Below are 26151 nucleotides of genomic sequence, written 5' to 3' on the forward strand. Positions count from 1 at the left end.
CCAGTTCGAGCTTGAGCTGGTTAAGACCACCGACCCTCCAACTGGGCAAGTGCCAATGTCCACTTGGTGACCTGACATCAGGGGGTCCCAAACTCCACCCTCAGAACATGCTAATGCTGTGATTTTCTGAACATGCTTGCCATGAGGAAGCCTGTAGCTTACCTGCACCTGCACAGAATGACATTTACCTCACCTTTTTCTTATTTCCAATCACCCTTCCCCATGCTCCCCACACCTCAGACCACCCTGCTCCTTCGTCCCACAAATATCCCGTTTCTCGCCTTCGCCTTCGAGGAGGCAGCGAGTCTGAGAGTCTGAGATTCGTTCTCCAATCTCTTCACTTGGCTGCCTCGTGAATTAACCCTTTCTTTGTTGCAAACCTCGGCATCTCAGCGAACCTGGTTCGGTAATGTTATTCTATGGGAAAAAATGCTTCAGTGGCATTTCCATCAATCAATAAGAACATACCGATGCCTATCAATAATCCTATGCTATTTTATTTATTAAAAAATATATATTATTTATTTATTTTTGGCTGCATCGGGTCTTAGCTGCAGCATGCGGGATCTTTCGTTGCAGCGCATGGGCTCTTTGCTGTAGTGCGTGGGCTTCTCTCTAGTTGTGGCCTGCAGGTTTTTCTCTTCTCTGGTTGTGGTGCGCAGGCTCCAGGGTGCGTGGGCTCTGTAGTTTGTGGCATGCGGGCTTAGTTGCCCCGTGGTATGTGGGATCTTAGTTCCCTGACCAGGGATGGAACCCGCATCCCCTGCATCATAAGGCGGATTCATTACCACTGGACCACCAGGGAGGTCCCTTTTTAAAAATAAAACAAACAAACCTATGCTATTTTAAATGCTGTGGGAGATACAAAGAAAGGATTCATCCTGCCCTCTAGGGGACCACATCATTTACTCACTAAATAGAGAACAACACATGGCAGCGTAGATGAAACGTGTTCGGCGGGGAAAATTAAATGAGATGCCTGGAAACTAGGTAACTGATGGTATCTGAATCACTGGAGAGACTACTGGAGGAACAGAATTACATTTTATCATCTCAAAAGGAGACAAGCTTTGTTTAGATACTTACGAGGCACACAGGAGCCAAATTTGTCAGGGAATTCTGATATCAAGTCATCATTGATCCGATCCTTCATGGGGCCCAGGATAATCACTGGCCGGGTATAGTTTACTGCAGAAATGGAAAGGAAGATGCAGATGAGGAGAAAGACTTGGAAACCACTGTGGTCTTAAGGCAAAACTGCCAAACACCAAGAACTGGTAAGGGTATTACTTCGGTGGATAAACTGCCCATACAGCCCTGCATAGGGAAATTGATGTTTAACACAGTGTGCTGGCTGAGTCTACTTTCTGCAGGGAAAAACAACTGCAGTGTCTGTCAATGAAAAGAAACATTTGGAGAGGTTTTGCTTACTCTACAGTTATGCCTACACAATGTCAAAACAACTACTGAATTTAGTCAATTGAATGGGAGAAAAAGTAGCTATTTGACCATTGTTTAGGCAATGACTTTAAAAAGTAATCATCTGGGGCTTCCCTGGTGGCGCAGTGGTTGAGAGTCCGCCTGCCGATGCAGGGGACAGGGGTTCGTGCCCCGGTCCGGGAAGATCCCACATGCCGCAGAGCGGCTGGGCCCGTGAGCCATGGCCGCTGAGCCTGCGTATCGGGAGCCTGTGCTCCGCAACGGGAGAGGCCAAAACAGTGAGAGGCCCGCATACCGCAAAAAACCCCAAAAAATCAAAACATAGTAATCATCTGCAGTAATGACACCTTATGTTTTGATTTTTTGGGGTTTTTTGCGGTATGCGGGCCTCTCACTGTTGTGGCCTCTCCCGTTGCGGAGCACAGGCTCCGGACGCACAGGCTCAGCGGCCATGGCTCACGGGCCCAGCCACTCCGCGGCATGTGGGAACCAGGGCACGATCCGGTGTCCCCTGCATCGGCAGGCGACTCTCAACCACTGCGCCACCAGCGAAGCCCACACCTTATGTTTTTGTAATTTCTTTTCCTTAGCTCAAAATACTCTCTATACTCTGCTTGGATTTTCCCAATTCCTTTGTGATCATGGGGTTACAAGGAACTCTAAAGTTCATTTGGTACAATTCCTCCTCTGACGCCATTAGCCTCTGTATAAATTCCTCCCAGGCTTCGGAGCAGCCTAGAAGGTAGCTTATACCTTACAACAGGTCTGTTAAAAAGCCCTTCTTAATACTGAGTGGATGTCAATCTGCATGGAGATTTTATGCATCGATCCTGCAGGTTGGGCTCTTTATGATTTGGATGTGCTCGTTCCCATCTGGAGGGCAGTTCCATTCTCTTGGGAGCTGTCATTGCCCACATTCAGCAGGGAAGCTGTTTGCTTGGTCACAGGGCCAAAGAGAGAGCACGGTCTGGCCTGGGAACTGCTGACTATTAAGGAGTTTATTTTCCTTAGTCCTTCACTCTTCCCTTCTGTAATGGTGTCAATCAGGAACCAAAGCATGCTGGGAAACTTACTTTCCTGTCTTGTGACAGGCTCATAAGAAAGAATGAAGTCTTCCTGTCCTCCTGAGAAGAGAAAAAAGGAAAATTACGGTGGACTAACAACCAATCACAAACCACAGCTACAAGTCCTGCTCTGCAACCCAGGAAACAGACCCACTTCAGGGTTAATTTCCCTGCTCTCTCCCTCCTTGAACTATTCCCCAAATCCCTTCACCCCCATAAAGCTGTTTAACAGTGTCAGGTGATCGAAGGTCATAAGTCTTAAGGAACAACTGGAGGCTGGCCGTCTAAGAGACCGCCTTCCGTCTGACACTGAGAAATGCAGCACTATGGCCTCATATCCAGCATTCCTACTTAAAAGGAACCCACTGAGTTCAAGGAGAGGGTCCTTCCAATAGTTTACTGCTACATTACCAGAATTTCTGGACCTTTTATTTCATCTTCCATTTTATTTCCCAAAGAAGAACGTTCAAAAGCAAATGTCTGCTTGTTTCATTTACGAGACAAAAACTTCATCAGCACACACTACAGGGCTCGGAGGATTTTACTCTGTTAATTCATCAAGAAAACGCTGGGTCAATTAAGAAGATAAAAAAATTGAGGAGGACCCTATATCACTGGTTCTAATTGCTGCTAAATCTAGCCTTGAAACTTTGAAAAGAGAAGGAAGGAAGACAATGTAGCATAAGGGTCGGCCCCCTCCAGTGTCATTTGCTATAAGCCTTCCGATTCACGATGAGCCTCAAGTCAACACATAACCATGAAAAGTAAATTGGTTTCAGGCAATTATTTTTTTAATCATCTATTTTGCCCAGTTGATGAACTAGGCACGAGATTAGTCTGATTCAGCTGCAAATCCCGAAGGCTCTATTCTTTTATTTGCATAGGCCCAGGACCAATTATCTTTTGGTGGGGAAATTGTTCAGGGCTGTTGAAAAGGGCTTTTTGTATGCTTTTCTACAGAGGAGGAGTGTAATACGTGGTACTGTTTCCTGAAACCAAACGGCAATGAGTCTCACTGCTTTATCTCCTCATAGCCCCTGAAACACATTCACAGTCTGTCAAAGCCATGTGCTTCAGAAGTCACAGCCTCGGGTGAGTTAATTTCATAAAAGGAGTTAGTATTACAGACAGTTTTGATAATGACAACTGATTTTGGGAAATTAAGCGATATATGGGTAAAGCTGTGAATTACAGCTGTCTTCCCTGGGGTGGGGGTTGGGGGGAGTGAGGGTGTCACTTTTTCAAGTGTGAGAAGTGGCCCCGGGCCTGCGCCACATCTCACCTCAAGCAGGGCCCACTCTCAGAATGGCACCACTAGGCTACCTCCTAAAGTCACGGAGAACAGGCATTGGTGCTTCTTCTAAGTGGAACCTACTCACGGCTGCTCCAAAAGTGTTCAGGGGACCTTCCCACATCAGGGCAGGGGTTTGGTATGTGAGGAATCAGATTCATGACTTTTTTTTTTTATTCAGGAAAAAGTGATTCCCTTAAAAAAAAAAAAATGAAACGACTAAAATTTACAGAGGCTGGGCCAAAAAATAATAAAGGTGATTGATTGCTAAGCTCTAGTTATGTAAAGGCTGAGATATGCAGAGGTCATAGGAATTCAGAGGATAAGTGTAAAAATGGTTGGGGAAAAAAAGCACAGCTTTAGAGACAGAAGCATGGTAGACTAATACTGCAATGTTAGACTAACGTCCAGAGAAATCTCCATGGAACGATTAATATGTGGTAGGAGAATCCTGACCATTTGATAGATAACAGAGGTTTTAAATATCAGGTGATACTTATGCCTCTGCACCAGACTGGGAATCCCATACCACAGTCACCACTGTGTCCCCAGTACTTAACATAAAGAAAGAGGACAATGAATTTGCATTCTGATTCTAGTGGTAGGAGACAGGATGAGAAAAGAAGCCAAAGACAGGTTCTGCTTTGTGTTTCTGTCTATATGCTTTCATTTTGGGAAGTGTGGTTTTCTCTAAATAAATAGAACACCTCGTGTTCCCATGGGAATCTCTTTACAATGGCCTTGCAAATCATTCTGATGGGACATTCTAAAGGCAAACCTTAAATAAAATATTTGGTGTCAGTAACTACAATGTGTGATTCAGAAAACTAGGACAAAGCAACATAGCTTTGACTGACTTTGTTAGAACAGAGTTCTGCAGTTCTTCATTTATCCATTGCTTTTTGGTTTACTTCTAACCTACAAAAAGCACTGGTTCTTGTTCAGAGCAGTGAGACTGGCAGACAGCAGTGACAGCATCCCTTATGTCAAGGCCCATCCCAATTCTGAAGACCCTGTGACAATCAGGCACTATGTAAGGAAGCCTGCAGGGATGCTATGGTGGCTGGTATTACATAACAACTGTGAACTCAGCACCTGAAACCAATTTTCACTTTCATGTTCAAGAATGAAAAGCCCTAGGGGTAGTGGGAGTGAGGTTACGAGGGGGAGAAATAAAAAAGCCACAGCAATGAAAGAAAGATAATTCATGTCTGCATAGCACTTTACAGGCTATAAAAGGCTTTCACAGCCATTGCCTCCTATTTTTCACAGCCATTTATTTTGAGGTAGGTGCTCTGATGATCTCTACCTTACAGATGAAGAAGCTGAGGCTCAGAGACGGGGCCTGTTTCCTCAGTTAGTAAGTAGTAGAGTCAACATTCAAAACTACACCTTTTTTGACGCCTTGTTGAGTATATGGCACTGTCTCAAAAAGGCCAGAGATGTAGAATTCTCTGTGGAGGCTGGGATATAGGGCCAGAACTTACAAATGAACAAACGGTGGGTGGCAGAGAAAGGAGCTGAACCTGGGTCACAGTCACTGACAGGGCATAAGGTGCTCCATCTGCAAACGCCAACTCTTTTTTTTTTTTTAAATGCTGCTGTGTCATCTCCATAAAATAGTCATCCTTAGTAGTTTTTCTATCTTTTGCTCAGGAGGTGTCGGCACTCAGAAATAACAGCCGACACAAGGGTATGAACAATTACTTGGTCTTGTTTTGGCAACTGCATGGCTGGAAAGGGGAGAGCGGCACAGTACTGGGGGTGGACGCCTGTGGTTGGCAGAGACTTGGCAGACACCGTTGTAACCAACTCCACGAACACCATCTTTAAACTGGAAGCAAGTCACAGTAAGAGGGATTTGGAGTAAGACCCAAATATGCCCTCATGATAAGGAAAAACAAGTTGTTCTTTTTTAGAACTTTTTCAAAACTAGAAAAGAGAGAGGAGGGAAGTAAAGACCAGTGGCAGGACATTAAATGTTCTAAATGTAGTGTTTACTGTCTGCACTGGATAAATTATGAGGAATTAACTGGGTTCCTAGAGCCACAGAATGTTAGCGCTAAGAAAGGGCTTGGAGTTCATGTGGTTTACAGGTGGAAAGTCTGCAGCACATGATGATGTCACTCCCCCTTCCGAACGCTCGACATGCATCACAAATCGATCATTGCCCGAATTACTGCTGAGCCTCACTTGGCCTCAATACTTTTCAATACAATTCTTCAGGCAGCTACTACCAGTTGGTCAAAGGGCAATCTTGATTAAAATCTGTTTCTTATATCTCTGTTCTAATCCAAGCTAGTCATTTTACATAGGAGAGAACTGAGGTTCAAAACGTTCAGGGATTTCTTCAAGGTCACATGGTGAATTAGTGATTCAGTGTCTTCAAAGGATCTTCAGAAGATCTGTTACTATACACAGTGCCCTTAATAGCAGGCTTAGTACATAGTTGATGCTATATAAATATTGCTGCTTGTATTAACTTGATAGGCAGTATGAAATGGTTGAAATGTACTAGATAAAACGTGAAGAGGCTTGGATTACAAACTATAGGGAAGACTGAAAATGTGTAAGTTTCAGAAGTAAACTATCCTGACTGGACTTGCAGTGCCGTCGTATTAGTGAGGTGTAGAGCGCTTTGGAACTTCAGCTTCCTCATCTGCAAAACGGGGTATTAACATAAGGTATATCTCATAATTTTGTTGCAGAAATCAAATGAGATAATAATAGATGTAATAAAATTGCTTTGTAAGGACTAAAGAACTAAAGGAAATATAAGGGCAAAACTTGAGAAGAGTGGAGAAAGGAGAAGAATACGGGCACCATTTTGACTGATTCCAGAGGGAAAGTCTGGGGTCTCCTCATTTCAGTATCTCAATTTCACTCAGATCATTTCTTCAAGATCCTTGTTTTGAAAATCCTACTTAACTGATGAGCACCAATGGGTTAGGAGGATAATCGTCAGCTCCCCCATACCCATAATGACATAAAGAGCTTCATTGGGCTTTAAGGAAGGCAGGTCTTCAGCTTGTAGAGATTTGCAAGGTTTGAGATGGCATCTTGCATAATTAGACAATGTGCATTGTAACTAACTGCATTTTAGCTGGTGCTCAATATACTTGGACTTCGGAAAAAATAATTATTCTATAATTCTTGAGATGGTGCAGCAAAGGTCTGAGCTACTTATTAGAAACTGAGGTTAGTGTAAATTCATGTGTATGTGTGTGTATCTCAGAAAATAAACGAGGCTTTCAAGTAAGGTTGGCACAATCTGTAACTCCAGAATGCAGTGTGAATGGTGCCCTCTGGAGCTGTGAAACACACGGGCCTGGGCTCTTCTTTCTAACCACTGACTATTATTTTAGCCATTTTGTCCCTGAGTGGACACGGAATGGTTCTAAGAGTAAAAAATAACACCTGAACATTAGTGAAAAGAGGTCTTTTTTTGTATTTGTCTATACTGCTATCCACAAAACACAGAAGTTAGTCATAATTACAGCAAAAGCCAGGAATTCAGTAGAAAAATCCAGCCTGGTTTGATTTCAAAATGGCACTTTCACGAAACCGTGTCTGTCCCAAGCCTCTGTCTTTTGTCAGGGCACTGCCCTTCCTAGAACGTTTCTTCTTCAACTTACTGAGCTGGCAAGTGCCTCATCTTTCCAAAGCTCAGCTCAAAGGCCCCTTCGTCTTTGAAATCATCTCTGAAGCCCCACTATTCTTGGGCCAGACTTTTATTCTAGAAACAGCCACACTCTGTGCTTTTTTAATGTATTGATCTCTCTCTCTCTCTCCCTATACGTGTGCTGAGTTCCAGAGTTCATTGAGATTCATATTGGGTCTTAAGGTGCCTGTGAGAGAGCATGACATAGACCGGATGATGAATGAACTAAAAAATATTCCTGTGTTATTCCTCATATTTCTATCCTGGAGAAAGAAATATCCTTTTTTCCCTTCTAAGCTATGACAAAGGCTCTTCCTACTTTTGTTCATTTGTAAAGGAAACAATTTGAATGGCTAACCTTCTGTATTCTCAGATGAGACCCAAGCCAATATAGATTATTAGACTCCACATTTTCTCTAGTAATATCCTAGAGTCCAGTTCCAACTCTTCTCTCTTCTCATAGATAATTCAAGCTGTTTGCAAGTGTTTCCTTTATTCACTCAATAAACATTTATGTGTACTTACTATTTGAGGGTGAAAAGAATTATTGATTTCATCTTGGAGCATTGCAATCAAAAAACTGTCAAACAGCTGAAAGCCCTGGTGCAATTTTTATAACTTAATGATTCTGAGAAGAACATTCCCATCTCTGAAGGAGAAGAGAGGGGCTTCTGAAATACTCTAAAAGAAGATTTCTGAAGGAAAAGGTAGTTCCTATATACTTTCCATAAAAGGGATTGAAAGAACAGGATTTGATGCTTTTCCTTTCTCTACCTGTATCTACAGGATGGAAGCACAACACTTAAAAACTGAAAACTGATGCCAAAGAAATTAGGGCCAAGGGTCTCCATGAATCCCAACAAATAAGTTATATTTTCCTTATACTAAATTGAGGGTACTTCAGGCGCAGGGAAGATAATCTTTGGTCACTTCTTAACCAGCCAGGTTTCTTTGTTTTAAAACCAAATGAAGAGATGGGGGAAGGCAAATATTTTCCCAACTTGGGATAATCATAAAAGTATAAAAGTAGGAAGAATGTACAAATGTTAAAGATCACGTTAAGAATGAGAATACTTTAATTCCTTTCATCAGCAGGACTTATTCTGTTGAGGAAGGAAATGAGGGGGTTCTAACGTTATTTGGTTGATCAAAGGCATCTCATTACAACTCTTCTTCATTTCGTTCTGTGGTGTGTTTCATCTTCCTCCTCCATCTGTCATCTTTCCTCTTTTGTGATTTTTTTTCTATTTTTCTACCAATCTGATTATCCAAAGCCTTTCTCAAGATCCAGATTGAATTTGTCACACTTCAAGAACACTATTTGACGTTCCACCTCAAAAAAGGCATGGTTTTGTAAATTACCATGCTGTAATGGAAAAAAACAAAAATAAAAGCTATTCTATTCTTGTTTTCAATTAATACAAGCAAAAAGACAAAAAACAAAAACAAAACTAAAAAACCCCCAAACAGAAACCTCCAACCAATTTCTATCTTGGTAGCTGAGGGTCATATGTATTGGGCCTGCCGTTTTCTAATATCCTCAGCAATTGCTTTTTGAGTAACCCATTTCATTAAGGCGTATAAATAAACATTACAGAAATTGTAAGGATCCCAGTAATAACATGTACCTATGTTAGTCACCAAAAACCTGTAAGTGGTAAGAAACCACAAGAACAGATAAAAAGGATGTGCTTGGCATTTGGTGAATATTTTTATATCACTAAGCAAATGGCTTGAGGTGACCAAACAAACACCAGAAATAAGTTTTAAATAGTTACCTACCTTTTCACTTAAGCTTTCTGATCCAAGATTTGTTCACTTTTAAACAAAATGTGAGCTCCTTCAACATTAGAGGATGAAACTTTTTCATCTCTTCCCAACCATCAAAATTTAAAGTTAGATATAACATAGTATCTACCTCAAAATATTAATCATATAAGGTTCATGCTCCATTTAAAAGGAACACTGTAATTTATCAGGATTTCTCTTGTAAAGGGGAGCCAGGAACAGAAAGGAAAAGGCAAAATGAGAAGGAAAATAAAACCATGACAACTTTTCAACCTTCCTGCAGGGAGTTTAAATTATTTTGGAGGGCAGAATGTCAGAATCCACCAAGTTGAACTTTACCCCCACCTTCTCTAGGAAAATTGCATCATCAGGCCACAGCCAACTGAGGTTGGAGTCATTTATTAGCAAGACTGCTACCTCTCGCACAAATCACATGAGTCCACCCACCGCCCTAGTGTCTTTGCTATCTTTCCACATCAGATGATGATTTCATTTCAAGCCATTTGCTTTGGATGAGGATGATAAAGGGCAGCAATTGAAAAACAACGACAGCAAAAATCTGAAATGCACACCACAGGCAAAGGGGCAACTGCAAAGAAAAGAATCACAAACCAAAGCAATAACTTACGGTAGCTACTTTCGCTATCGCTGGCATTAGAAGAAACATGTTCTGCAAGAACAGCACAGCAAATTAAAGAGATACCAAGCATTGGAGAGCAGCCAGAACTTAAAGGAATACCATGCAAGGCTACTAGAAATGTGAGCGAAAGGCAAGTAAGAGGCCGTAGAGGAGACGCATTGAGAAAATTCAGATAAGATGAAGATGAAAACTTTATCTCTCTTTTCCAGGAAGCTACTACTTGATTGCTGTATCTTCTTTTGTAGCAAACAGTAAACTACGTTTAATTATAAAAAATGCATAATGTCCATCTAAGCACTTTTCTTTTTATGAATACTTTGACCCATTCATGTTGCTCTGATTTTCCAGATTCTTGTTACAAAGGTCAACGTCTCTCAACTGGATGTTCTTGACTATAAATTCAAGAGATTCTGGTATGCAGGGACTGTTTTCTGCAGGCTTTTTGTTGCTCTATTTTGCCTTTAGGTATCTTGCAGGAATATTGCATTTCAAATTGCCAATTGATCCCTGGAATCCCTTGAATTTTATTTCTATTTAAATACTTCCTAAACTAATTCACAAGATGAAAGGGATTGTTGAAGAACTTTCCTGCTTCAGTGAGTGTGTAGGAAATCTTGGAGGAAGAAATGAGTCACTGAAAAATGTTTTATGAGTCAGTTCAATATTTCCTTGTTTTTATTTTAAGATTCTTGCTTGGATAGCTATTAGGTTCTGGAGGAGTGCAACAGGCAGAAGATAAATGGTCTGATACTAAGCACAGGTTCTGCCACGAAGTATGTTTTTAATTCATGTTGAATGACTGCACAAGTATACGGTGATATTTCGAACCTTTTTTTCATAAAAACACAGTTTAACTAGCATAACAGGGACGTATTGGTTATGTGCCAGAATTAGGGCTTTATTTCCAAAATCACTTCGTTTCATCTGTACTATTTACTAAGCTATAGAAGATAAATTCATCAACTTACTAACTTCTTTGCATATCAGGCTAATTGAATGAAGAATATGTGACTATTTGATTTCTGAAGCTCATTAGCAATCAATTCAGCTTTTTAAAAAGTGACAACTGTTGTACATCTTTAGAAAAAAGGAAAAGAATATAGAACATTATTCTCTAACAGTTAAAAAAAGTGCTTTAAAATGTATTTGCTATTATAGATTCTTGGACAGATTAGTTTTCATTTTTTAGCTTTATTAAGATATAACTGACAAATAAAATTGTAATATATTTTAAAGTGTACTGTGTGATGATGTGATACATGTGAACATTGTGAAAGGACTCCCACAATCGTGTTAGTTAACACATCCTAGATGGATTAATTTCAGAGCATGAAACTAATGAAAATCAAAGCATGGGTTAAATTCACCTGAATCATTTCTCTTTGTGTGGGTGTTTGACCAGAACTGCATTATTAATTTAGGTACATATGTTACAAGTGCAAAGAGGCACTAGGGAAAGAAGTGTGGATGAATTAGTGCATATTTGTTTTTTGTTACTGAAAAGAAAGTCTAAGCACATACCCAACAATGGCATATCTTCACGTGTGTGATTATCACAAGTACCTTGACTTGAAGATGACAGGTTTATTTTTGTTTTGTTTTTACTTTTAATATAATTTAGAGTGAAGCTACACTATAGAAATTTAGAACCATGCAGTGTTTTATTTAACGGCCAATCTCTCTTAACATCAAGATAGTGTTTAACAGAATTTTTCTATTTTGTAGGTAAAAAGAAATTAAAAATATGTTCCAGCTAAAGTCCGAATTATGGCTACCAGTAGTGTTAACTGGCAAATAACTTTACCTAGTGAAATCTGTTCAATTTTTAAAGAGTAAACAAATCTTTGGATTTAAAAGGGCATCATTCTAGATATAAAAAGGCATAACATATTTTTGACTCTCCAATAGCAACTACTTTTTAGTGATGTTCATATTAACAATATATTAAAATGCTCCCCACCCCCACTGAAAATTTAAGAAATTCTCTCGGGTGGTACTTGATGCTATCCAGATACTTTTGAAATCAACATTTGAATTTCAGCCACCAATTCAGGAAAAATTTCATGACATATTCCATATAGAGACTCAAAGATAAAGTTTTCATCTTTAAGGAGATCAGTAGTTACTCTTGATCAGATTTTGTTTTCTAAACATACATATCTAAAAAAAGAGTCCAAATTAACAATTTGAAGGATGACAGGTATCATTACGCAGGGTTATATAACCAGCTCTTGAAAACAAAGTCCAGCTCAATGTTATTTTGTTTTACAGAAATGAAATGAACAGCTTCTAAAAATATTGCCCATAGCTGTTAAATTAAAACAAAAAGAAAACAAACAAAAATGAACATGTGATACAGCTGCAAAAGACACAAAACTGTTCTTAGTTCATTGATGCCTACACAATGGAGTTAATATTAAAGAAAGAAAAATCATAGTATAGTATATTAATACACAGAATTATTATTTTTTATTAGTGCAATGGGACACAGAGTAAAGGCATTAATAACTAGAAAATTTTAAAGTTTAATATATTTTTCTTTCCACTCTAAACCGTAAAATGAAGATATGGTTATGCAATGCAGCTAATAAATCACTGATAGAAAAACATATTAATAAACATATTTAAAACTTTATCATACAAACATTTCAAGCAGGATCACCGCAAGTCAGAAAAAAAAATCAGTCAAAGTTAATAGCAAAGAATTATTCATGGAAGATCAAATAGCTTAATATTTACTTTTTGAGAATGCATGTTCCTTTTGACTATAACACAGCTCCTTTACCAATAGCAAAGTACAACCCAATTATGGAATTTGGCAAGGTCATTAAGTATGTCTGGGGGAAAAGCCAGAAGAAAGAATATAAGATACATTTCTGCTTTCCTGTTCTACAGCATTTAACTCGCCCTTTCTTTCAACATGGTTTCTTGCTCCCTGGGAGGTATCAGGCGGCAGAGCAAGGGATGCCACGGCGGCACCAGGACCATGCTGGTCACAGCACGCGGTCAGAAAGGGAAGGTGTGAACTGCAACGGAAGTTACAGTGCCTGAGACACTTTGCTTTTAAATGCTGACATGCAGAACAAAACGGCTGAAAATTGCTTTGTAGGAGCATTCACAGCTAGGTAACAAATAAAACTCAGTATCTTGTGCATGCTAGGAGTGAAAGGCCCTCGAGAAAAGGAACAAAAGCGAAACTCAAAAGGAAAGAAAAAGAAAAGAAAAGTTACAGTGACCATTCCTGGGAACTTACTCAGAGTCTTTGTTCCATAACCGTCGTCACCTAATCCGGGGATGTCCTGCATGGAAGTCCCCAGAGAGAGCAATGAGAGAGGGAGAACAGCCACGGAAGAGGAAGGAAGAAGTCAGTGGAGTTGAAATGGATACTACCATGACAGACCGTGTTGCCTGAGCAATCTGGATCCCATGCTCTCTTCTTCTGAAACAACTTTCATTCCCAACTCCCTGGACTGAGACTCAAGGATTTGTAAAGCAACTCGAAAGGTTTAAGCAGAAGATTGTTACGAAAAAGAGAAAGAGTCAGCAGATGTCATTTTGGCCCACTGTCAGTACTGCCACAGCAACGTACCACTGAGAGCGATGATCCCCTCCAAGTTTCATGGCCAATTCTTAGTCTGAGCATCCACCCAATACAAGCTCACTGCTCAGTAAGGAAGTGCTTAATGTCTGCTGGGAGGGAAAGAGTGAACAAATGCTAGTAATCAATAAAGGGAATTTAATCACTCCCAGTTAGCTAGCATTCCAAAACAATATACGTGGCAATGGAATCTAATATTTCTGTCCAGAAAAGAATTTGTCTCGAGCCCTTGGAGAGTTGCATGATAGAAAACGCGAACCAGACCCAGTCCTGGTCACAGATAAATGCTGTTTGGAAGCAAAGTCCCTGCTTCCTCAGGTCCCTCTCCAATGCGTTCTGCAAAGAAGAGCTCCATCCAGGGAAGGATCCAGACTGCAGCCAAACACTGGTCACAGTAGTAAGCCCTGACCTGCCTGCCTGCCGTGTTTGTTTGCCTAGGCGTGTGGCGTGGGGGAGCCTACATCATGCGTGTTGCCCGTGAAGGATTTTTTTCTCTTGTGTTGCAGGTGACATTCTCTTCGAGAATCTACTTACGTTCAGGATCACTGGTTTCCTGCTCACTCTGCTCCTTGTTCTTGTAGAATGGGAATTTTCGTGAAAAGATGAAGCTCTTTTTACGCTTGTCATTGAATGACTGTGAAGGAGAAAAGGCATGGGGCAAAAACAGGGGACGTCTAATTGTTGTCACACTCATGCTGACAAAACAACTAGTTTGTAAAAGCAGAGAGAGCTGTAGTGACGCAAGTGGATAGTCTAAAGGGGTGCGGGAGGGTCCCTAAAGGCAGATTTTAGTTTCCAGGAGTGTAAATTCTGAAAAATGACACCTTGGAAAAACTGTCTCCTAATTAAAAGGCAGGTAAATGACGACGGGGGAAATGAATATTAAATTGGAAGTAGAAGACCCTCTGTCCGGCTCTGTAACTTGCTAGTTCATCACCTTAGACAGGTAACTGAATCTCTTTGAACCTCAGTATCTACTTCATCTGCATACTGAGGATGATGACAGCAGCTCTTAGGTTGTGAGACTCATGTAAGGCAGTATAAACATAAAGTGCTATACAAACTCATCTTTATAATCATCATTATCATCAGGTAGAAAAGACTTTACTAGAGATGCTAGACACATCAGTGTCTAGATGTCTTTTTAAAAAACTGGAATTTGAGTTACTTCAGCTTGAATTTAGTTAAAACCTCAGAGATGTGTGTGGATTTATGATATATGATGATTTAGTTCCCACACAGATATATGATAATTACAGTATTATATTTTCATTCAAAAGAGATTTTAAAGATAGTTGAGCTCTAAGCCCTCACTTGTAGACAGGGGGCCAGAGGCACAGAGAGGCTGAGTCCCTTGCCAATATCACAGAGCTAGCTGGTGACAGTCAAGGCACCATCAACCAAAATCTATTAAAATTGCTGCTAAAGAGGTATTAACTTGATATTCACTCAAGCAAGGGAGATATAACGGCCATTTATCTATATTCTGATATGACAAGAAATAATGGAAGAAGCGCTGTCCTTAAAAATGTAAACCACTCCATTAGCTTAAATGAGGTGGAATTTAAAATAATACAGATAGACATAACAGAATACCTGTATCAGAACTTATTCATTCAAGTGAATATCAGATGCTTGCCTAAAAGACTTCTTAAGAAAAAATCATTTATTCCCACTGTTGCTGTTATGTAAATGCTATCTGGGGTTCTTCTTTGGGAAACCCGTTCTTAATCATTTTATAGGCTATAAGCCCTGCAAGTCTTGGTAATTTCATATTGACGTATCATTTTAAAAACATGTTTTGCCAGCTTACTTGACTAACGTGGCTCTGAGGGTCTCTCTCCAAGAAACAAGATTTGTTACCACACAGGTATTAGTGTGCCAAAGGCTGAAGGTAATTTGACAAGGGACAGCACTTGTTTGGATATTTTGGCCCATTGGCGGGAATCAGTTATGTGCTCTTATGAATTTGATGCTTGACAAAATGGTATAAATAACTTATTTTCTTTGTATACTCACGCACTCCTATATCTAATATCCATTTTGGTAGTCATGTTCATTTAGGAAATATTGAAGTATTAAAATATTGGCGCTGTCATTCAGTAATTCATTACTTTTTTAGTTACTAGGAAATTTCACCAAAGTCAGTTGAGCTTAATTTTATGTACCATTAAGAAGGCTTTAAGAAAACCAATAAATCAAATATTTAATAAATCCTGAAATTAGGGGACACATTTTGTACTTCATATTCAAGAACTAGAAACACATTCTCAGGGAAAAAAAGAAGTATCACTTCAGAATTTATTACTCTGCTGACAGCACTTGTGTTCAATATAGTTTTATCATAATTTGTAATTGAGGGATTGGTGTCCAAAGACAAGGCTGGGAACTACCCCCCAAATTTTCCCAGTTAAAAAATGGTAAGTCCTTAAAGGAACATTAAATATTCTTGCATCACTCCAGTTTCATGCCACTTTTACATTTCAAGCATATTTAACTTCAGTAACTGAAAATAAAAGAAAAAAAATATCATGTAAGAATTAATGACACGTGATATTGCAAGATATGTTAGACATTTAACTTCAACGTTACGGATGGCTTGTCATGCAAAAAAAAAACACTTACATATTTTCATGCAAATACAAAACAATGCCAGGAGGAATAAAGCCTGGGGTTAAAATGTAGACATGAATGCACAATGTGGAGGCCTTTGAGAGCCATATGGGGCTGCATGCAAACCACATCGTTTAAATTGTCTCTTGGGGTCAAAGGAAAATGAAAATGTGTTGTTTGTGATTCATTCTTTTATCTTTTCCAAGCAAGGACTGTAATGTGTTAACATTTCCCGAGTATGAAAATGTTGTGTATCATGAGTCATCTGATTGGGACATCATAATATTTAGCACCACACTTTTTAAAAGAACAGAAAATGCATAATAATTCCTCAAAAATAAAATTATCTAACATATCAGTCTATTACCGAAAGCCACTTTGTACTGGAGTTAAAGAAAAGGTAATGGAATCATTCGTTGGTGGTCACATTGCCTTACATTTATGGACACAAAACCAAATCACAACTTCCCTTCACACGCACAGATTTAAAAGTCACACACTTAAGGTCTTAGTTAAACATTTCAACTAGAAGAGGTTATATGTGGTTTATGGTGCTCTAATCTATTCTTTATTTTGTTAGACATGTGTAATACCATTATATAAGCTTTGTTTTCATTGCTGTTGATTTTTTCTTTTAATTTAGAAAAGAAAAATCTGTTACACGAGTGTTAGGTGAGAATAATAAATCAGCACTTTTACTATTCATGGAACACATCGTTCTAAAGCAACTGAAGGCTAACCTACAGCTCTATTAATCATACTTGATCAGTGCTATTTTCCTCTACATTACAGTATCTTAAATTCCAATCCATTGTCTTCATGGCAGAAAACTTCTTTGAGCAGAGATTTTGAAAATACCAATCACACGTGGCAAGTGGAAAGTTGGCATATCTAAGAATTCCATTGTGGAATTTGACCTGGATTATTGAGTTCTTATGAACAAAAATGGTAAAGACAACAAGTAACATTTGCTGAGCACTTATTATGTGCCAGGCTTGGTTCTAAAGGCTCTGCATATGCGAATCTCCACACTAACTTCATGAGGTTGGTACCATCATTATTCTCATATCACAGATGAGGAAACTAAAGTTTACAAATCTTCTGTTACTTGCCCAGAGTCACACAGTTGGTGAGCAGTGAAGTTAGAATCTGAATTTGCAAATATTCCTGGTTGCAAATATTGCTGTTCTTAGAGCAAGAAAAGCTTCCGTAACTCAAGCCTGTTTCAAGTTTATATTTAAAATCATTAGCATCTGACTTTCTTAAGTGACACTGTAATCTGTCTTCTTTCCCACAGCTTCACTGCTTGGCAATTATTTATTTAAGCCATCAGATGCTATTGGCTTCAACAATATTTTTGTGGGATATCCTGCTACAATTTTTTGAGACCCTTTCATGTTTTTGAGGGTTCTATTCTATTGTACTTGTTTTTAAATAATGTACAAAAATAAAGTAAAAAAATTTCAGTGTGACAGGTTATGAATGGCTTTTAAAAGGTAAGTGCCCATGAGGGGCAAATCTATAGACAAAGTAGATTAGTGGTTGGTTGGGGCTGAGTGAGGGTAGGGGGTACAGAGAATGGGAAGTGACAGCTAATGGGTATAGTGTTAGTTTTAGGAGAGACGAAAATGTTCTAAAATTAGATTGTGGTGATGGTTGCATAACCCTACCAATATACTAAACAACACTGAATTGGACACTTTAAGTCTGTGAATTGTATACTATGTGAACTATATCTCAATAAGGTCTTAAAAAACAAAAATACCCCTCTCCCTAACCTCCACACTATGGGATGAAAGCAAACAATCACAGCATGTTTTAAATTTTACTTGGTGTAAATATTTTTTATCTTTAATTGAATGAGAGGAAACCTCCCTCCACAACCCTTGCAATCAATCAGATACACATGCCTTGTTTATCTGATTCTGTTGTGTCTCTGTTAAATGAATACCTTTCATGTTGTGACAGACATTAGAACACTCATTCCAGGAGTCAGCATATTATTGCTGTCACTCAGAAGTCGCCAAGTTGTTAGGTCAAATGGCACGAAATTGTGCAGCCTGACCCCACAATGTAATGGCACTGGTGAACTGGTTTAAGCTAAAATACACGCTTCATGAAGAAAAGAAACAAAACAAAAAACTCAAATTGCTCCTTCTCCCACTCAAATCCCATGTTTTTAAAGACACACGAGGGAATCTTGATGTGTTTTTATCCTTTTCATTCAGAAAACTTTAAAACGAGGGGCATTTTAAAGTTTTTCTTCTTCATGTTCTAATTTTTCAAGCTTCGAATGTTTCATAGTTCTAAAAAGTCACATTCGGGCTTCCCTGGTGGTGCAGTGGTTGAGAGTCCGCCTGCCGGTGCAGGGGATGCGGGTTCGTGCCCCGGTCCGGGAAGATCCCACATGCCGCCATGGCCGCTGAGCCTGCGCGTCTGGAGCCTGTGCTCCGCAGCGGGAGGGGCCGCGACGGCGAGAGGCCCGCGTACCGCAAAAAAAAAAAAAAAGTCACATTCAAGATATGAATGTTCTCTGGGCAAAATTTGATTTAAATGTATACTGAGCTCATATACACCTTTTTCTGTGACCTCTTTTATCTCTTATAAATGTTTCTTCCCTCTTCATTCTTGTCTCTCCTCCTCTAAAATAATTGTGTTCCCTTTGGAAGGTTGTTACTATAAGTTTGGACCACCACTTTGTATTATACACATCATGGTTTCATACAGAAAAAAAGAGAAGTTTAAAACAAAAGAGGTCCAAACACAAGTAACAATGAAACAAAGAGGTTGTTAAAGGAAAGACAGGAGTTGGCCTGAAATATGTCTGTTTTAGATACGTGTCTGAATGGATGTGTGTCTGTAACAGTGTCCCTATAAATGTGTCTGTAACAGTGTCCCAGGGTTCTGTTTGCAAGGCTAATGAATTAATGCATCTAGGCATTGAGCATCAATGGCTGGTAACATCACACACACAAAAAGACAATCAGATGAATGTGCTTCCTGATGGGAAAACAAAATATTACCACAAAGTAGTTCTGTAAACCTCTACTCTCAAAAGAAAAGGAAAGAAAACCCTCCTTTGCCAATGAGTCTGAATCTAACCAAACCTCTAAGTCCAACTACCAGTTTACAGAAATAAAGAGGACAGAGAAACCTGCTAAATTATACTACAAAGAAAATCTGGAGCAAACTCTATAAGACAAATGACCTGGTTTCTTAAATATAAAAATGGAAACAAAACAAACAAAAAAATGGGGGAAAACATATAAATCAGAAGAGAACTAAGAGGGATCAACCAATTGCAATAGATTTCACTTCTGGTTCAAGCAAAGAAATTGTATAATAAAGAAACAAAAAAGCATTTATGATATTTATGAGTCAATTTAAGACCTGAAATAGATGGAATATTAATCCAATAATTATTAATTTTTAAGTGTGATAAATGGCATTGTGGTCATGCCATATTTAAGTCGTTACAGTTGAAATGATTTAATGCATTGAATTTGCTTCAAAAAAATATGGGAGAAACATAGTACTCTGACTACTTACCCTCAGAATATATTCTAAAGATAGAATTGTAAAGAAATTTTGAACTTCACTTAGGAGGCTTATTGTCGGTTGAATTCTGAAACTATTTGGTGTGTGAGTAATGGGCAAGTGAATAAAACACACTGATGTTGTGAAACAACGTTATCCTTGTGAAAGAAGGGTAAGGTACAATCATGGAATGAGGTAAGGAGAGGAAAAATCTTATGATGGTAAATAGTAATTAGAAGCATCTGATATAAATTTATGATGTTTTCTGAACAAATTTATTTTTCTTTCTCTGCCCATTAAAGGAGGCTAGATGTAATGATATCCCAGAAGCAAAAAGCACACCTGGTGCTCAGACTTTGTTTTCTAAATGCCATTTCCTACAAAAAAGAGCTAGGTTTTTGTGGGGTTTTTTTTGAGAAATGGCTGATTCCATGAGCAGGTAAAGTAAAAGGTAAGTCTGAAACATTTTGTTGGACTGGAAAGTAAAAAGTACTAAACATAAACACAACAATAACACAAAATTTAGAAAACCTAGAACTAATGATGGTATGTCAAAAGGGCACCAAAGCCAGTTTAAAAGTGATCACACCAGCCAAATCTAGACAAGTTGATTACTAAAATGAATAATGACAGAAATGGGGTATAACACATTGAATTAAAAAAGAAAATCATAAGTCCATAAAGATCATCCAAAACACCTAAATTGAATAATTAATAATGGGGAAAAAGAGAAAGTTCTCTTATGTAGAATGCTAATAACTATAGAAGAAATAATAAAGTTAGGAAATCACCATTTTTTGACTACCATAATAATAATTAATTCAGACAAGAATCATCAGTGGTTAATAAAACTATTGATTAAAAATTTGTTGGGGAACAGCATACATTATCTTCTTTTTTTTTTCATTTCTAATTTTATTGATTTGAGTCCTCTCCCTCTTTTTCTTCATGGGTCTGGCTAAAGGTTTATCAATTTCATTTATTTTCTCAAAGAACCAGCTTTTAGTTTTACTGATCTTTGCTATTGTTTTCTTTGTTTCTATTTCATTTATTTCTGCTCTGATCCTTATGATTTCTTTCCTTCTACTAACTTTGGGTTTTGTTTGTTTTTCTTTCTCTAGTTCCTTTAGGTGTAAGGTTAGATAGTTTATTTGAGATTTCTTTTGTTTCTTGAGGTAGGATTGTATTGCTATAAACTTTCCTCTTAGAACTGCTTTTGCTGCATCCCATAGGTTTTAGGTCATTGTGTTTTTGTTGTCATTTGCCTCTATGTATTTTTTGATTGCCTCTTTGATTTCTTCAGTGATGTCTTGGTTATTTAGTAACGTATTGTTTAGCCTCCATGTGTTTTGTGTTTTTTATTTTTTTTCCCTGTAATTTATTTCTAATCTCATTAGTGTTGTGGTCAGAAAAGATGCTTGATATGATTTCAACTTTCTTAAATTTACCAAGGCTTGATTTGTGACCCAAGATATGATCTATCCTGGAGAATGTTCCACGTGCATTTGAGAAGAAAGTGTAATCTGTTGTTTTTGTATGGAATGTCCTATAAATATCAATTAAATCTATCTGGTCTGTTGTGTCATCTGAAGCTTGTGTTTCCTTATTAATTTTCTGTCTGGATGATCTGTCCATTGGTGTAAGGGAGATGTTAACGTCCCCCACTATTAGTGTGTTACTGTCGATTTCTTCTTTTATAGCTGTTAGCATTTGCCTTATGTACTGAGGTGCTCCTATGTTGGGTGCATATGTATTTGTAATTGTTATATCTTCTTCTTGGACTGAACCCTTGATCATTATGTAGTGTCCGTCCTTGTCTCTTGTAACATTCTTTATTTTAAAGTCTATTTTACCTGATATGAGTATTGCTACTCCAGCTTTCTTTTCATTTCCATTTGCATGGAAAATCTTTTTCCATCCCCTCACTTTCAGTCTGTATGTGTCCCTAGGTCTGAAGTGGGTCTCTTGTAGACAGCATATATACGGGTCTTGTTTTTGTATCCATTCAATGAGCCTGTGACTTTTGGCTGGAGCATTAAATCCATTCACATTTAAGGTAATTATCGATATGTATGTTCCTATTAGCGTTTACTTAACTGTTTTGGGTTTGTTTTTGTAGGTCCTTTCCTTCTCTTGTGTTTCCCACTTGGAGAAGTTCCTTTAGCATTTGTTGTAGAGCTGGTTTGGTGGTGCTGAATTCTCTTAGCTTTTGCTTGTCTGTAAAGGTTTTAATTTCTCTGTCAAATCTGAATGAGAGCCTTGCTGGATAGAGTAATCTTGGTTTTAGGTTCTTCCCTTTCCTCACTTTAAATATATCGTGCCACTCCCTTCTGGCTTGTAGAGTTTCTGCTGAGAAATCAGCTGTTAACCTTATGGGAGTTTCCTTGTATGTTATCTGTCATTTTTCCCTTGTTGTTTTTAATAATTTTTCTTTGTCTTTAATTTTTGTCAATTTGACTACTATATGTCGCGTCACGTTTCTCCTTGAGTTTATCCTGCCTGGGGCTCTCTGTGCTTCCTGGACTTGGCTGGCTATTTCCTTTCCCATGTTAGGGAAGTTTTCGACTATAATCTCTTCAAATATTTTCTCGGGTCCTTTCTCTCTATCTTCTCCTTCTGGGACCCCTATAATGTGAATGTGGGTGTCTTTAATGTTGTCCCAGAGATCCCTTAGGCTGTCTTCATTTCTTTTCATTCTTTTTTCGTTGTTCTATTCTGCAGCAGTGAACTCCACCATTCTGTCTTCCAGGTCACTTAACCGTTCTTCTGCCTCAGTTATTCTGCTATTGATTCCTTCTAGTGTAGTTTGCATTTCAGTTATTGTATTGTTCATCTCTATTTGTTTGTTCTTTAATTTTTCTAGGTCTTTGTTAAACATTTCTTGCATCTTCTCGATCTTTGGCTCCATTCTTTTCCCGAGGTCCTGGATCATCTTCACTATCATTATTCTGAATTCTTTTTCTGGAAGGTTGCCTATTTCCACTTCATTTAGTTGTCTTTCTAGGGTTTTATCTTGTTCCTTTATCTGGTACATAGTCCTCTACCTTTTCATTTTGTCTATCTTTCTGTGAATGTGGTTTTCATTCCACAGGCTGCAGGACTGCAGTTCTTCTTGCTTCTGCTCTACGCCCTCTCGGGACACTTATCTTCTAACAGATTAATCATTAAAAAGGTGGGTAGGGGCTTCCCTGGTGGTGCAGTGGTTAAGAATCCACCTGCCAATGCAGGGGACACGGGTTCGAGCCCTGGTCCAGGAAGATCCCACATGTCACGGAGCAACTAAGCCCATGTGCCACAACTACCAAGCCTGCACGCCACAACTACCAAAGCCTGTGCACCTAGAGCCTGTGCTCAGCAACAAGAGAAGCCACCGCAATGAGAAGCCTGCGCACTGCAGTGAGGAGTAGCCCCCGCCCGCTGCAGCTGGAGAAAGCGCGCGTGGAGCAACAAAGACCCAACACAGCCAAAAAAAAAAAAAAAGTGGGTAAAAGTGCCTTTATGGTGGAGTAATCTGGCAGATACCACCTTAACCAAGTGATCAAACTTAGCATCACAATATAGTGGGATAACCTGAAACCATGTGCCTCCTGATGGAAAGCATTGAGAAGTATACAGTATCACTGATATAATATCCTTGCCAACAATGCATTAGATGAAGCTAACCATGAAGAGATAATCAGCAAATTAAAATTAAGAAACATCCTCTTAATCCTCTTATGTCACTGTCATAAAAAACAGAAAAGGCTAAAGAGCCATTCTAGATTAAAGGAGATTAAGAAAATAGGACAAATGAATTGCAATGTGCGATCCTGGATTGAATTCTGAATTAGAACAACAACAACAACAGGCCATAATTTCTACAATGTCCTCTCGAAATAGTTCAGGGGAGATTATCTATCTATCTATCTATAAATATCTCATATATTTCAGAATATACAAAACAAGATTGACCATGAGTTGGTAACTGTTGAAGCTAATAGGTACAGAGGTTCATAATTCTATTCTTTCTACATTTTTGTAAGCTTGAAAATTTTCATAATAATGAACTTCGTCTCTTAACTTATACCATATACCAAAATTTTCTAGAGATAGATTGCAGACCTAATTCTAAAAGCTTGAAGTATACAATTTCTAGAAGAAAACAGAATATACTTGTAATCTGAGGAAGGCAAAGATTTTGTGGATAAAACATAAAAGCACTAATGGTAAATTTAAAAAAATGGTAAACTGGATTTCATCATTAAAAACTTTTGCTTTTCAAAAGAGGTCATTAAGAAAATAAAAAACCAAGCCACAAACTGGGAAACAATGTTTAAAATACATATATCTGATAAAGGAGTTTTATTCAGAATATTTAAAAACTCCTACAACTGAACAATAAAAAGCAAAAACATATAATAAAAAATGGGCAAAAGACTCAACTGGATATTTAACATAAGATATGCAAATGGTCAGTAAGCATGTGAAAAACATCATTAATCATCAGAGAAATTAAAGCCAAAGCAAGATACCACTCCACACCCACTAGAGTGGCTGAAAGTAAAAAGACTTACAATATTAGGTGTTGGTAAGGATGTGAAGCAATTGGAACTCTCATATGAATTGTTAGTGGGAATGCAAAATGGTATAGCCACTTTGAAAACACTTTGACAGTTTCTTGTAAAGTTTATCATACAGCTAACCTATGATTCAGCAATTCACCCTTAGATGTTTACTCAAGAGAAAAATATGTCCACAAAAAGGTGTGTATAAGAATGTTCATAATTCCCCAAATGGGAATTCTGATGTCCATCAACAGGTAAATTGATAAACTGTGATACACTGATACACACAATATATTGCTATTGCTACTCAGCAATAAAAAGCATTGAACTACCAATATAAGCAACAACATGGATGAATCTCAAAAGCATTATGCTGAGTCATAAAAGGCAGACACAAAAGAGTATGTATGTATGATTTCAATTATAAGAAGTTCTAGAACAGGCAAAACTAAGATATGGTGGTAGAAATCAAATTCATGGTTGAAAAGTGAGAAACTGTGCCTTTATCATGGCTAGAACCACGACACTTCCCCAAAATATATTTCTAGCCTAGGCTACTGTCCTAAATATATATAGGTATATCTTCTTCTTTTTTAATTGAAGTATAGTTGACTTATAGGTATATATTCTATATCTTGACTTGGGTGCTGGTTATAGAAACCCTTCCCCCTTTGTCCATCTCATGAACACTGACTCATTTTTAAGGTTATATGCTCAGATGTTCTACCCAAGGCTGTCACAGTGAATCTACTCCTTTTTACATAGCTCTCTCCTACTACATGATGATCTCAGAGCAGGCACCACATCCCTTTCATTTCTGTATGTAGGATCTAGAGAAGGTAGGTACTCAAATATTCATCAAATGAATGCATGAACTGAAATGCTAAGGGATGATTCCCACTGGGAATATGGGGAGAAACTTTTGGCAAAAAAGGAGAAGAAAAAGAAGGAAGAGAAGGAATATAACAAACATCTGGAGAAAAGGGGGAGAAGTAATGGAAGAAAAAGAACCATGGCCAAATGAATAATGTTTGTCTTTTTCAATTGCATTTCTTGGCAGTTATCTCTCAGAAGCTGTTTTTCTCATAATTCTATGCTCAATGATCTGATCTAGTTGCTGTTTATTATTAGTAATAAAAATGTGCTGGCTCAGCTATTTGCTTGTTTAATCTCTGAGCCTCGGTTCTGAATATTTAAATGTGATAATGTATAAAAAGCTATTATCATAGTGCCTGGCATTTATTAAAGCTCAATAAATAGGAGCCAATTATTTTAATGGTGACATATCATTAGAGAGTATTTGGAAGCATCAGCTTTAATGAATGCTTAACAATGGAATGAAATTAGAAATCTATAATGAAACAGAAATTTAGAAAATCCCCAAATATGTGGACATTAAAAGAAATGAAAACACTATCCTAACTAACCAATGGGTCGAAGAAGAAATTATAAGGGAACTAGAAAAGACTTTGATATGAATAAGAATAAAGACACAGATACCAAAACTTATGGCAGCTAAAGCAATATTTAGAGGAAAACTTATAGCTATAATATTAAATATTATAGCTATAATATTAAAAAAGATCTCAAATCAAAAGTCTAACCTTCCACCTTAAGGCACTGGAAAAAAGACCAAGCTAAGCCTAAAGCAAGCAGAAAAAGGCAAATAATAAAGATTAGAGCAGAAATTAATGAACTATAGAGAAGAGAAAAACAACAGAGAGAAATCAACAAAACCAAAAGTTAGTTCTTTGAAAAGGTTAACAAATTGATAACTGTTAGATTGGCTAAGAAAAAAAGAGAGAAGACTCATTACTAAAATAAGGAATAAAAGAGTAGATATCATTACTGACCCTATAGAAATAAAAAGAATTATAAAGAAATACCATGATCAGTTGTATACCAGTAAATCAGACAATTTAGATGGACAAATGAAATGAACAAATTCCTAGAAAGACACAAATTACCAAAACTG

At 38.1% G+C, this 26151-nt stretch overlaps 1 protein-coding gene across 4 annotated transcripts in view; it reads right to left on the reverse strand.

Annotated features, from left to right (window-relative positions):
- Positions 1-26151, reverse strand: part of DLG2 (discs large MAGUK scaffold protein 2) — a 534199-nt gene that overhangs the window by 14423 nt on the left and 493625 nt on the right. For all 4 annotated transcript variants that reach the window (XM_027083549.1, XM_027083548.1, XM_027083550.1 and 1 more), the window contains 3 exons: positions 14017-14116; positions 2514-2564; positions 1087-1188 (listed from right to left, as the gene is read on the reverse strand). In XM_027083549.1, the coding sequence (XP_026939350.1) occupies positions 1087-1188; positions 2514-2564; positions 14017-14116 (253 nt within the window). The remainder of the gene's footprint in view (positions 1-1086; positions 1189-2513; positions 2565-14016; positions 14117-26151) is intronic.

This window comes from Aethalodelphis obliquidens, unplaced genomic scaffold, assembly GCF_003676395.1.
Source record: "Aethalodelphis obliquidens isolate GAN/ISIS:26980383/991018 unplaced genomic scaffold, ASM367639v1 scaffold50, whole genome shotgun sequence".
In the NCBI taxonomy this organism is placed as follows: domain Eukaryota; kingdom Metazoa; phylum Chordata; class Mammalia; order Artiodactyla; family Delphinidae; genus Aethalodelphis; species Aethalodelphis obliquidens.